Raw genomic sequence first — 14,590 nt, 5'->3', positions numbered from 1 at the left:
TAGTACATTAACTTCAACTCATTTTATTTCTGTTACAACTCATTATTTTTCTGTTAAAGGGGTAAAAATTGGTGAAAATTGTCGTCATTTAGTCACACTCCAATTGTTCCAAACCTGTATAAATGTCTTTGTTCTGCTGAACACCAAGGAAGATATTTGGAAGAATGTTAGTAACCAAGCAGATCTCGGCAGACATTATAGTGCAGGGTGTCCGCGGGGTTGTAAAAAGTATTAAAAAGTGATAAATCCAAATTGTCAAATTTAAGGCCATTAAAAGTCTTAAATGTGGTCTCAGAGGTATTATTTTTTTCCAAATTAGGTATTATTTTTTCAGACTATCAGGTGTCCTATTCTGATTGAAGTTCTATCTGCGTTCGCGTTAGTTCGTTTAAATATGGGCTTTAGCATATCTGGGCACATAATCAAAGATCTTTCATCTCCGTCTCAGCGTATGTTTAATGCTGACGTCATATTCAGCGGTCGTTCGGCATCATCTCAGAACACTGCGCGCTCAACAGAAGTGGCTGGCTTACGGTTTATTGTAGACTTGCCTCAAGGCATATCTTCAACGACTGTCCTCATAAGAGCAATCTTAAATGATTTATATAAAGTCTAAAATGAACAAAAAGAGTTGTGAGAGAATGAGGTGCGATCCATAGACAGTAAACAGTGAGATCCGCGTGTCTGTATTAATATCAGTAATACTGGCCTTCATTCATAAAAAGATGCCATTTAAACAAGTATTTAAAAAGAAATACTGTCTTTATGTTGTTTCTACATTAATTTGATTAACTGTGAAATTATTATATTAAAAACTTACAAAAACATTTCTTTTACACATTTCTTAATCACAGACAAAATGTGTGATTAATCTAGTTAAAGTTTTTAATCGATTGACAGCACTAGTTTTTAGTATTTTGTTAAATTCAACAACTTATCACAGTTATAGAAATGTAATATTTGGCTGAGGTTTTGTTGTTGGAAAAAAAAAAAACACTAAATAATTGAATTGCTGAATTACCAATTATTAATGTAAATCAGATGTGTATGCAGTAATGCTTCTCCTTAACCAACCTTTGTGAATGTTGAGATGTATTTTACTGTGTCTGGATGATAACTTAATACAGATTTCCTCCTGCTGTCGATTCTAAATCGATTCTTTTTTGTATGTTATATATGTCAAAATCTGTGTAAATAATAGAAAGATCGCTGATTAATAAACTTGCAATTCAGTGTCGTGATGGTTTTAAAAAATATTCTGAAGGTAGTAAAAAAGGTATTAAAAAGTAGTAAATTTAACTTAAGGATTGCTGTATATACCCTGTAGTGGGAAGAAAAATACTATTGTGTTCAATGGCTGCCGAGATCTGGTGAGTAAATGAAGGCAACATTTCTAAATTTCCTTTTGTTTTGTTTTGTTTTGAGTTGTATTATATTTAACAAAACCAGTTTTTGCTAAAAATATAATTTTTAACAAAAATATACAGATAGCAGTGTAATCATATAATTTAATTTAAAGGCCTGTTCTCAAGAACGATATTGATAATTATAACGATACATTTTATGATAATAAAGATAATGTTTATTCTGAGTTTTGTCGTCTGCTGCTTTAATTTTTTTTTCTTTCAAGCAGGATGGATTCTGATTGGTCGATGTTTGTATCGTTCATCAGCCAGAAAACAATGTTCTGAAAGAGATTCCAACAATATTGTTTCTCTCTGCTGTTATTATTATAGTTGATATTCTGTATAGAGGTGGAAACCACACGTCCCAAGAGTTTGCGCTCAAACTTGACGTCATCAAACTACGCCTTTTTTTTTTTTTATAGAAGACCTCTAGTCTAGAGGATGGAAAAAATTACATAGTGCAGCTTTAATCAATGCTATAACCTACCCATTTTTAGTAATCTTTGTGAAGTCCTTTACCAAACCACATATCGATTCCTCCACTCTTTTATTAATTTAATGTAAAGATTGCTTTCCTTTATAAACAAGAGTAGGGATTGTTGTAGGTTATGTGCACATTGATCTTAAGATTATATAACATTGTTTATTTTTCATTCAGCACATCTTTGAAAATAATGAAATGCAGAAACTGCGGACTATAATAAGACACAATAGTCACTCTCTTTCTGTGTATATTCCTAAATCATTTGTGCTGTTTGCAAAGACATTTTCATGGGTTTTTTAACACAGATCTTTCTCGGGCTGTTTCAGGGACCTGTCCTTTATCCAGGTGATTAACGTCGGCCAGCGTTTCCTGGTGAACCGAGTTCAGGATTACATCCAGAGTAAGATCGTCTACTACCTCATGAATATTCACGTTCAGAAACACTCCATCTACCTCTGCCGCCATGGCGAGAGCCAGCACAACGTCCAGGGCTGCATCGGCGGCGACTCTGAGCTCTCCACCAGCGGAAAAGAGGTATTCATTTCACTTCATGGATGGATTTATTGAATCCAGCTTCTTTAAATTGTTTGCTTTATGCATCAAACCTGAGAGTTGTTTGCAATGTATGCATTTAGGTAATCATGCATTTCATTACTGTAGGCGAAACTACTTGCATAATCCAAAGTTCCCCCCAGTTGCTTAAAGCAGGGTGTCCGCGGGGTTTTAAAAAGTGATAAATCAAAATTGTCAAATTTAGGGCCATTAAAAGTGTTCAATGTGGTCTCAGAGGTATTATTTTTTTCCAAATTAGGTATTATTTTTTCAGACTATCAGGTGTCCTATTCTGATTGAAATTCTATCTGCGTTCGGGTTAGTTCGTTTAAATATGGGCTTTAGCATATCTGGGCACATAATCAAAGATCTTTCGTCTCCGTCTCAACGTATTTTTGATGCTGACGTCATATTCAGTGGTCGTTCGACATCATCTCAGAACACTGCGCGCTAGGGCTGGGCGATATGACGAAATATATCGTCTGGACAATAGAAAAAGTCTATCGTTTTATATTAGGCTCTATCGCTTACGCCACGATAAGACGTTTACTGCAGAATTTTACGTCAAGATGCACGTCACGCCCCGGCATGCCCATGCACGCTGCAATACATAAACAAACATGGAGGAGACGCGGTTCAGATCAGGGTAATTCTCGGAGTAATTATGCCAGAGTGGTGGCATAAGTGCTCAAAACAAACTTCAGACACAGACGCTGCAACGGGCTTTTACGCGTGGCACACCATATAGCCATATATTGAAATATTTTAATGGCAGGTGTAGGGATGGCGAAAACTAAACATTTTCTTGACCGACCACCGAGCCTCATTAGCCGGTTGAAACCGGTTAACCAGGGTTGCCAGGTTTTCGCAACAAAACCAGCCCAATGGCCAATCAAAAATAGCCCAAAAGTAGCCCAATTGCCAATCCAACTAGCACAAAACTAGCCCAATACCAAAAAAATCTAAATATAACACTCCAATACACATTTTATGGTAGTGTTATGCACTACACACCATTTATACTAAAAGATAATTGTATAAGTATAAGTAAGTAACTGTATAAGTAATTATAAACAGTCTATTTTCATAAATAAAATCATCTCACCTTAAGATTGACAGCTAATGAACGTAATGATGAGCTGATGAGCTTAAAAACGTAATGGATGCGGGCGGGAAAATGCAGAATTACAACTCCAGTGGAAGTGAACCACAAACTTGTGAAATTCATATCAAATTAAAATGAATGTAAAATAAACATTGCAAGATATTCCTCATTAAATGTTAATTTACAGAAAATTCTTCTGTGTATGACATTTATTTTTTAAATTATTCTTTACCAGCAACAACCCTGGAGAGCACGCATTCGGTTACCATGGAAACGAAAACAGCCGGTGCTCGCAGCGCGCCGCAGCACACACACACACACACATTAGCGAACAAGCCCAGCAGTGGTACCTCACAAAGTGTGCGCTTATCAGCACAGTTATGCTGATACGATATTGCTTATGTCATCATCCTAGAATCCTTGTTATCATTGGTGGAATATGAATTGGCTAAAGTAAAATATTTATTTCAACACAACCATTTCAGCTAAATATAACTGATGCAATATGTTAAACCTTTAACCCGCGGAATAAAAAATCAACCCGCGGCAAGTGGTTAAAAGTAGCCCAATTCCGCGGGAAAACCGCGGACTTGGCAACACTGCGGTTAACCGATTAGTTTAAAATATGCTGCGCTATTTGAAATAACAGCCGCGAGCCGTGCTCCCGCTCTCTCTCTCTCTCTCTCTCTCTCTCACACACACACACACACACGCACTGTCCTAGCGCTGCCGCCTCCCTTCCACTCACTTTTTTTAATCCCTCACAGTGCGAAACACGACAATGAGGACAATGGCTCCTTAGTTTCTAAATGGGTGATTGCGTTGAAAATAAAGGCGTTTGTCTGGCGTGAGAAGCTCATTTGAAACATTGCCGCGACTCATTTAAGAAAATGACAGCTCCAAAGAGACGCCGCTTTAGTTCGAGGTAGTGCTAACAATAATAAAGAAAGATGATGATCAACACCTTGTGTGTTACCACTGAAATCTAGATGTAATATATTTCCAAATGTAAGCCCATCTTATGTGGAATGACGCTTCATCCTGTCGTCTGCCCTAGCTCTAACCTCGAGTGTTTACTTTTGGCAAACCTTGTGAGCGCGCAAACCCAAACGCTGTGACCTCGCGCCTAATGTTTTTATCGGTTTATTAAGTACAAACAGACGAGTTATGAAAAATTGAGTGTGAGGGATTTCTTCACTTCACACAAAAAGATTTTGGAATGAGACGGCTAATTGTAGTAGCGTTTAGCCCACTGTCTATAATAGACTAATTTAGAGATCACTTTTTTTTTTTTTTACCGACAACTTTGATCGGTTAACGTTGATGCGGTCAACCATCGGTCAAACGGTCATCGGTTAACATCCCTAGGCAGGTGTTAACTTTACCAACAGTCTTGCTTGAAAAAAAGGTTCTAAATAAAATAAAAATGTAGTCCATACTACCTTTATTTGTTTTGTATATCATTTCAAACTGCATTTCCACATTGCAATTTTGTATAGACTATTCATAAACTGAATTAGCATAAAAATTGCTATATCGTTGTGTATATCGTTTTCGGGATATCAAATGAGCTATATCGGGATATGAAATTTTGGCCATACCGCCCAGCCCTACTGCGCGCTCAACAGAAGTGGCTGGCTTAGTTTTATTTTAGACTTGCTTCAAGGCATATCTTCAACGACTATCCTTATAAGAGCAATCTTAAATGATTTATATAAAGTCTAAAATGAACTAAAAGAGTTGTGAGAGAATGAGGTGCGATCCATAGACAGTATATAAAAAGTAAGATCCGCGTGTCTGTCTGCTCTTAAAGGGACAGCAGCCAATAAAGCTTCCTGTCAGTAAAGTTAAAGAACAAAGGGAACAGAGAAAATGACTCGCTGCTCTTGACTGAATAACTTAACTTTTGTAGCTTTAATAAGGATTAACTATTTAATTTATAGTTTATGCAGTGCAGACTGCATATAACTTTAATAACTTTATTACATTTCTGTATATTTCCTAACTGTTAAGACAGGAAGGGCAGGAGTAAACGTGACATTTATGGGTTTATGTTAGCCTTGTTTTAAGTTTACTTTAATTAAAAACTGTTATATTTTTGAAGCCTAATAATAAATGTAAAAAAAAAAAAGAAATCAGTAGCTGTATTAATATCAGTAATACTGGCCTTCATTAATAAAAAGATGCCATTTAAACAAGTATTTAAAATAAACTGTCTTTATGTTGTTTCTACATTAATTTGATTAACTTTGAAATGATCATATTATAAAATATAATATAATATATTTTTATCATATTATAATAAAGTCTGAGCACCCAGCCTGTGGATCAACTTGAATTTAAAAGGCTGTAAAGCTAGATACCAACGGGTGATCCGCGCGTTGGTATCCTTTATGAGGTGGAGCCACTGGGGGGCGTGGTCCGAACAGAGGGTGAACTCCCGCCCCAGGAGGTAGTAGCAAAGGGTGAGGGCGGCCCACCTGATGGCCAAACACTCCTTCTCTATGGTGCTGTACATCGTTTCTCTCTTAGAGAGCTTCTGACTGATGTACAGCACCGGCCGTTCCTCACCCTCCACCTTCTCGGACAGGACGGCGCCCAACCCGCTGTCCGATGCGTCAGTCTGTAGAGAAAAGGGGAGAGAGAAATTAGGAGCCTCTAGGAGCGGTCCACCACACAGAGCAGCCTTTATCTGGGTTAAAGCCTGCTGACACCACTCCGTCCACTGAACTGTATCTGGTGCCTCCTTTTTAGTTAAATCAGTCAGTGGGCTAGCGAGGTCCGAATAATTAGGCACAAACCTTTTGTAATATCCCGCTAGCCCCAGGAACTGTCTAACCTCCTTTTTGGTCTTAAGTCTTGGACAGGTCGCAATTGCTGCCGTCTTGTCAATTTGGGGACGCACCTGCCCATGACCCAAGTGGAAGCCAAGATATCTTACTTCCACCTGCCCAATTGCACACTTCTTTGGGTTTGCCGTGAGCCCCGCCCTTCTCAGCGACTTCAGGACAGCCAGCAAGTGCTGCATATGCCGTTGCCAATCCGCACTGTAGATGATGATATCATCCAAGTACGCATCGGCATACACAGAGTGCGGCTGGAGAATTCTGTCCATCAGACGCTGGAAGGTTGCGGGAGCCCCGAACAAGCCGAAAGGAAGCGTGACGAATTGGAGGTGTAATCCAAAAGGCATGGTGAAAGCGGTTTTCTCTTTGGACATTGGAGACAAGGGGATCTGCCAATATCCCTTTTCTTAAGTCCAGTGTCGAATAAAAGCGAGCGGTCCCTAGCCGATCAAGCATCTCGCCCATCCTTGGCATTGGGTACGCATCAAATTTCGACACCGCGTTCACCTTTCGATAGTCCACACAGAACCGGACCGAGCCATCAGGTTTTGGAACCAAAACTATCGGGCTCACCCAATTGCTGTTGGACTCCTCTATTACCCCCATATCCATCATTGTCTCTAATTCCACCTAAACTACTTTTTTCTTGTGTTCCGGCAAACGGTACGGCCGGCTGCGAATAACCACGCCCAGCTCGGTTTCAACGTGGTGCTGAATGAGGTCGGTACGACCCGGTAGGGGCGAGAACACGTCCGCAAAATCTGCTTGTAAAACTCTAATGTCGGTGAGCTGCGAGGGTGAGAGGTGATCCCCCCCTGGGGCCAGAGCGAGGGATCGAGGCTTTTGAACCGCTTCTGGCCCGAGATCCTCCTCTCCACTCACCACCGTCGCCAGCATCACCGACTCCGCCTCTGACCATTTTTTTAAGAGGTGTGTGACCTCAAAAGGCCCTTGCCACTTTGCGAGTAATTTCGAGCTGGAAGTGGGGAGTAATACCAGCACTTTATCTCCCGCTGCAAATTGACGAAGTCTAGCCCCTTTGTTGTACAGCTGTCTCTGTCTGTCCTGGGCCTGTAACAAATTCTCCATTGATAGCCGCCCCAACGTGTGGAGTTTTGTTCTCAGGTCCAGGACATTCTGAATGTTATTCTTACCCGCGGAAGGTCCGTCCTTCCAAGTCTCTCTAAGGACATCCAGCACCCCCCGAGGCTGGCGGCCATAGAGAAGCTCGAAGGGGGAAAACCCCATGGAGGCTTGCAGGACCTCGTGTACAGCAAACAACAGAGGTTCTAGCCACTTATCCCAATTTTTGGCATCCTCGTGAACAAACTTACGAATAATGGTTTTCAACGTGCGATTAAAACGTTCCACCAGCCCGTCTGTTTGTGGGTGATAGACGCTGATGCGAATCGATTTAATGCCCAACAATTCGTATAATTCGTGGATTGTCCATGAGATGAATGCCGTGCCTTGATCGGTGAGAATCTCTTTCGGGATTCCCACCCAGGAGATTAGGAAAAACAGAGTGCTTGCCACACTTTTCGCCGAAATAGTGCAGAGCAGTACTGCTTCCGGGTATCACGTTGCATAGTCTACCAACACTAATGCAAAGCGATGCCCGCATGCAGACCGTTCTAATGGCCCGATGAGGTCCATACCAATTCGTTCGAAGGGGACCTGCATCAGTGGTAATGGGCACAATGGTGCTTTTGGGGTGGCCGGTGGATTCACCAACTGACATTCACAAAAAGACACACACTACCTGCGCACATTCTCGTGAATGCCCGGCCAGAATAACTGGGCCATGAGACGGTTAAGTGTAGCTTGGCGTCCTAAATGTCCAGCCATAGGATTAGAATGAGAATGCCGTTTTAGCACTAATAATAACTGGGTTGTATCTTCTTTTGTCTGGGCGTCTTGGGTCACCCGATACAACCTATCCTTTATCACTGCAAAATACGGATAAGAGCGAGGCTGGTCAGGGTGAAGGAGTTGGCCGTCGATGGAGCGGACCTGCGAAAATGCATTTTTCAGAGACTCATCCTGGGACTGTTCCAGGGTAAGATCATCGCGATCTGTGAGAACGGGCATCTCCAGATCGCTCGATTCCGCTGGAACAGCTTCCCGGGGTCCCAAATCCACCTCTCCCACCTGAGCAACAGTCTCTTTCCACTGCACACTTTTCCCCCAAGAGGCATCCGCACATACAGTCTTGTTCAAAATAATAGCAGTACAATGTGACTAACCAGAATAATCAAGGTTTTTAGTATATTTTTTATTGCTACGTGGCAAACAAGTTACCAGTAGGTTTAGTAGATTCTCAGAAAACAAACAAGACCCAGCATTCATGATATGCACGCTCTTAAGGCTGTGCAATTGGGCAATTAGTTGAAAGGGGTGTGTTCAAAAAAATAGCAGTGTCTACCTTTGACTGTACAAACTCAAAACTATTTTGTACAAACATTTTTTTTTCTGGGATTTAGCAATCCTGTGAATCACTAAACTAATATTTAGTTGTATGACCACAGTTTTTTAAAACTGCTTGACATCTGTGTGGCATGGAGTCAACCAACTTGTGGCACCTCTCAGCTGTTATTCCACTCCATGATTCTTTAACAACATTCCACAATCTGTCTGGAGATTGGGCTGGCCACTCCATAACATTAATTTTGTTGGTTTGGAACCAAGACTTTGCCCGTTTACTAGTGTGGTCATTGTCTTGTTGAAACAACCGTTTCAAGGGCATGTCCTCTTCAGCATAGGGCAACATGACCTCTTCAAGTATTTTAACATATGCAAACTGATCCATGATCCCTGGTATGCGATAAATAGGCCCAACACCATAGTAGGAGAAACATGCCCATATCATGATGCTTGCACCTCCATGCTTCACTGTCTTCACTGTGTACTGTGGCTTGAATTCAGAGTTTGGGGGTAGTCTCACAAACTGCCTGTGGCCCTTGGACCCAAAAAGAACAATTTTACTCTCATCAGTCCACAAAATGTTCCTCCATTTCTCTTTAGGCCAGTTGATGTGTTCTTTGGCAAATTGTAACCTCTTCTGCACATGCCTTTTTTTTTAACAGAGGGACTTTGCGGGGGATTCTTGAAAATAGATTAGCTTCACACAGACGTCTTCTAACTGTCACAGTACTTACAGGTAACTCCAGACTGTCTTTGATCATCCTGGAGGTGATCATTGGCTGAGCCTTTGCCATTCTGGTTATTCTTCTATCCATTTTGATGGTTGTCTTCCGTTTTCTTCCACGTCTCTCTGGTTTTGCTCTCCATTTTAAGGCATTGGAGATCATTTTAGCTGAACAGCCTATCATTTTTTGCACCTCTTTATAGGTTTTCCCCTCTCTAATCAACTTTTTAATCAAAGTACGCTGTTCTTCTGAACAATGTCTTGAACGACCCATTTTCCTCAGCTTTCAAATGCATGTTCAACAAGTGTTGGCTTCATCCTTAAATAGGGGCCACCTGATTCACACCTGTTTCTTCACAAAATTGATGACCTCAGTGATTGAATGCCACACTGCTATTTTTTTGAACACACCCCTTTCAACTAATTCAACTAATTGCCCAATTGCACAGCCTTAAGAGCGTGCATATCATGAATGCTGGGTCTCATTTGTTTTCTGAGAATCTACTGAACCTACTGGTAACTTGTTTGCCACATAGCAATAAAAAATATACTAAAAACCTTGATTATTCTGGTTAGTCACATTGTACTGCTATTATTTTGAACAAGACTGCAAGTGCCCCAACAATTGATTAAACGCTGGCCAATTTATACCCAAGATCAGCGAATGCCGGAGGTGCGGTTTAACTGTGTTTTTGTCCCCAAAATTGAATATCCACCGGCACCAACGGATAGTTCACCACTTCCCCGTGCACACACGTCACCGTAACTGTGCGGTTGTTACCCAATGCCTTAGAGTGAATCAGGCTTTGGTGAATAGAGGTCTGGTTACAACCAGAATCCACCAAAGCCTGATACGTACCCCCCTTGATACTCACGGGTATTAGGTAAAATCCAGCCTGATCGGGGGCGGCTTGTGGATCCCCGCAGCAGCAACAAGCCGTCCCAGGCTTCCCCGCCGCCCTAGTGGCTGGAAGTAAGTCAGCCGATTGGCACGGAGAGAGTGCGGGAGCGGCAGGAGCGGAATACGGGTCTGCCGCGGTGGCCCCTTCCCTCTGCGCTGGACAGGTCGACCCCATGGTCTCGCTGGCTGCTCATCCTCCATCTTGGGGCCGGTTTGGGCGGCATCCCCCCGCGGAACCTGGGAAACGGGACTGGTTTGTAGGGAGGAAGGTTCGGGGAAGAGGAAGAGAGAGAGGCAGATGGAAGGGGTTTGCCACCAGCTGATCCTCCGCCAACTGAATGGCCTGGTTCAGCGATCTCCTCGACGTCGCTTCCCTCGGCCATCAGCCACTTGCGGCAGGCGTCCCAGAGCTGGTGCACAAATGCGAAGGGCCGGCCGTAATCGTCGAGGGTCAGGGTTCTGAACCGCTTGCGAAGTTGTTTTGGGTTCCGGCCGACCCGTTGTAGAATAGCGAGCTTCAGATCTTCGTACATCAGGAGATTCTGGACTGGCAGTTGGTGGGCGGCTACCTGCGTCCCCCGGAAAGCAATGGCAGGAGCCGCATCGGCCAGTCCGTCTGGGGCCATCCCCAGGACTCAGCGGACCTCTCGAAGAGGTCGATGAATGCCTCCAGATCATCCTCGGGCCCCATCTTCGAGAGGTGGAGTACGGCGGCTGAGTCGGTGGTAGAAGGGGGGACGGCCCGAATCTCCCGGTTCATCCCGCTCCGGAACAGCTCCCGGTCTTCATGCTGGGCCAGAAGGAGGGCTTCAAACAGTTTCTGTTGCTCCTCCCTCACGGCCAGCAGATCTTGATGATGTTCCTGGTGAGGACTGGCAAGCGATTGAACAATGTCCGCAAGCGGCGTCTTCGGCAGGGTCTGCATGGCGGCGATCTTCTTCCTTCCTGGGTTTCGGCACCAGTGTAACAAGGTTCGTGTATGTGTTGGATGAAAGAAGACGGGGTCGGCGAGACTGGGACTGCACACTTTTATTTATCACACTCTTTAACATAAACAACGTACAAGGGCGCTTCTCTCAACTCGGTAGGCAGCGTTTCTCAGCTCGTCAGCTTCAACTCATTTAACTGCTCAGTGTCCCGTGTCAAGCTTAGCAGCAGCAGTCCCAGTCCTAGTCTCTCTCTCCCTCCTCTGTCTCTGCTGCCGTTTAAAAGCCATCTCTCCGCGCCAATTACTGCAATCAGACACAGGTGTTAGTCATTTGCACTTGACCTACTTTCTCCCTGCTCGGCCCTGCTCCCTCTCTCCCGCTACAGACCTTGCGGAACCACGCACCCGCCGCCACAGTCACCATGAAATCAAAATTGTCTAATCTTTTTATTTTTTTATTTTTTATGGAATATTACAGTATTTATTGTAAATTATTTATCTGTGCACATCTTTTTTTTATTTTTATTCATGTGCCTCATACATGCTCTTCTCTGATTATGAGGGCGGGGCGACCTGTCACTCACATGAGATCCACCAATAGCAAACCTCAACCATCCAATCAATTCCCTATGGACAAAATCCAGCCACGTCCTACATTTTGTTTTTGTTCGAGAAGTAGTTTCACTCGGTCACAATACAGAAGAAATGACACTTGCAAATTCAGTTTCATGCTGAATGTAAGCCAGTGCTTGATTTTGTCAGTGTAGAATTGATTTGATGTGGTTTACCATTGGTGGATCTCATGTGAGTGACCCTTTAAAAATAGCCAGTAAGTGTTCATTCCCAGAATGCTCTGGTTCAGTCCTTTACCACAAACAACTGAGAAATATTTGGAGCCTTGTTAACCTCTTTCCCAATCTGTGTTAGTTTTCTAAAGCCCTGCGTGGGTTCCTGGAAAACCAGAAGATCCCAGACCTGAAGGTGTGGACCAGTCAGCTCAGACGCACCATCCAGACGGCGGAGGAGTTGGGCGTCCCATACGAGCAGTGGAAAATACTCAACGAGATCGACGCTGTGAGTTACGCACCGCTGGTTTTATTAGAGAAGCAGGGTTTTATGGTAATTCATATTAACACTGGGCTGCTGCTGTTCTTCTTTGTCTACTGTAATAAAACACGGGTGTTTTCTGTTAACAATAAGTTAGTCAATTTGAGTCAGATGTTTAATGGTGGTGTATCATATTTTACTCATTCACCACACCAAAGTTAATTCACGTATATAATCCTGTGTCATGAGTGCAATAAAAGTCTGTGCTTCCAGATAAGTGGAAAATAAGGTACACATCTTAGGTTTTTAATTGCAAAAGAGAAAACTAAATTTAGGGATGCAATGATATGAACATTTTGCATTCTTTATATTTGAAAGCAGATAACCAATAATTCTTAGTTTAAAAGCCAATATTCCAGAAATTCTTCATATTTGAAAACTGTTCACTAAAAATTCTTTATGTTTGAAAGCTGATAACTGAAAATTCATTATATTTGAAAGCCGATAACCGAAAAATTCTTTATATTTGAAAATCGCTAACTGAAAATTCTTTATATTTGAAAACCCGATAACTGATAACAGAAAATTCTTTATATTTAAAAGCCTATAACTAAAAATTCTTTATATTTGAAAACCCGATAACTGATAACAGAAAATTCTTTATATTTAAAAGCCTATAACTAAAAATTCTTTATATTTGAAAGCCGATAACTGAAAAATCTTTATATTTGAAAACCGATAAATGAAAATTCTTTATATTTGAAAACCGATAACTGATAACCGAACAAAATTTATATATGAAAGCCGATAACCAAAAATTCGTGTTTTTTTGGGGGGAAACCGATAACTGATAAAATACTTTTTTTATATTTGAAAGCCGATAACTGAAAATCTTTATATTTGATAAACGATAACTGACAACAGAAAATCCTATATTTTTGAAAACTTATAATAAAAATTCTTTGTTTAAAAGCCGATAACCAATAATTCATTATATTTCAATACAGATAACCGAAATTCAGTCTGAAATCTTATAACCTGAAAATAATAATAACTGAATATTAAAAACATTTAAGAAGCTTTAATATATCAGCCAAATTTTCTCATCTTAAAACAATAATGATAAAATTACCTTTTATCGCCCAATGCCAATATGGTGACCGATATATTGTACATCCCTAACAAAATCACATTATTGCAACAAAATAAGAATTGATGGAGAAATGTTTGTGCTGTTTGTTAAGTGGTATTTTTAATGTGTGTTTATCAGGGCATTTGTGAGGAAATGACATATGAAAAGATAAAAGAAACGTACCCGGATGAATATTCTCTCAGAGACCAGGACAAGTACCATTACAGATACCCGGGAGGAGAGGTATGTACAATTGTAAAAATGTTGAAGATTTTATAGGAAAATACTATTCCAGCCTTTCTCCCTAAATGTCACGCTCAATTCAGTGTGTTACTTGCTGTTTCTTTGTAATTATTTGTGAAATTTACTAGCAATTTCTGAGTGAAAATCCTACACCATTTTTAGTTTGAGTTTTAGTCTCAGGTGATGGCTTGGGCAGCTTTCACTACCCACTGTAGGTGAGGACGCTCTCGATCGCACACCTGTAGAAGTCACTACGGATTTTTAGATGCTGACATGATTTTCCTCCGTTTACTATGTCTACTATAAATAAGCCATTTGTGTCCCTCTTCTCTTGCTGTAGTCCTATCAGGACCTGGTGCAGCGGCTGGAGCCGGTTATCATGGAGCTGGAGAGACAAGGCAACGTGCTGGTCATCTGCCACCAGGCCGTCATGCGCTGCCTCCTAGCCTACTTCCTGGACAAGAGCGCCGGTGCGTCCCAAATCAAATCAAGCTAGTGATTTCCAGATAATGAGAGACACACTGCTGCTGCTTTTGACTGCTGGGATTCAAGTAATACGCATCCAAAGAAGTGATGCTGTTACAAACTGGGATAAAGTTTATGATTTCTTCCTGAGCAAACAGCTCTGTGCACAGACCCTCTGACTCAATTATGTGTTTATAATCAAATAAATATGATTACTATGATCTTCTCATGTTTAAATGTGCTTGTATTGTGTATCAGATGATTTGCCGTATCTGAAGTGCCCCCTCCATGCGGTCATGAAGCTGACACCAGTGGCTTATGGTATGTGTTCGT

At 41.7% G+C, this 14,590-nt stretch overlaps 1 protein-coding gene across 1 annotated transcript in view; it reads left to right on the top strand.

The window, feature by feature from the left end:
• pfkfb2a (6-phosphofructo-2-kinase/fructose-2,6-biphosphatase 2a) overlaps nt 1–14,590 on the top strand; it is a 33,474-nt gene that overhangs the window by 14,327 nt on the left and 4,557 nt on the right. The window contains exons 9-13 of the mRNA XM_067445550.1: nt 2,217–2,424; nt 12,298–12,444; nt 13,688–13,792; nt 14,133–14,262; nt 14,516–14,578. Of these exons, the coding sequence (XP_067301651.1) occupies nt 2,217–2,424; nt 12,298–12,444; nt 13,688–13,792; nt 14,133–14,262; nt 14,516–14,578 (653 nt within the window). The remainder of the gene's footprint in view (nt 1–2,216; nt 2,425–12,297; nt 12,445–13,687; nt 13,793–14,132; nt 14,263–14,515; nt 14,579–14,590) is intronic.

Source organism: Pseudorasbora parva, chromosome 6 (genome assembly GCF_024679245.1).
Source record: "Pseudorasbora parva isolate DD20220531a chromosome 6, ASM2467924v1, whole genome shotgun sequence".
In the NCBI taxonomy this organism is placed as follows: Eukaryota; Metazoa; Chordata; class Actinopteri; order Cypriniformes; family Gobionidae; genus Pseudorasbora; species Pseudorasbora parva.
Note: the sequence above shows the minus strand (reverse complement) of the source record. Positions and strands in the feature narration are given on the sequence as shown.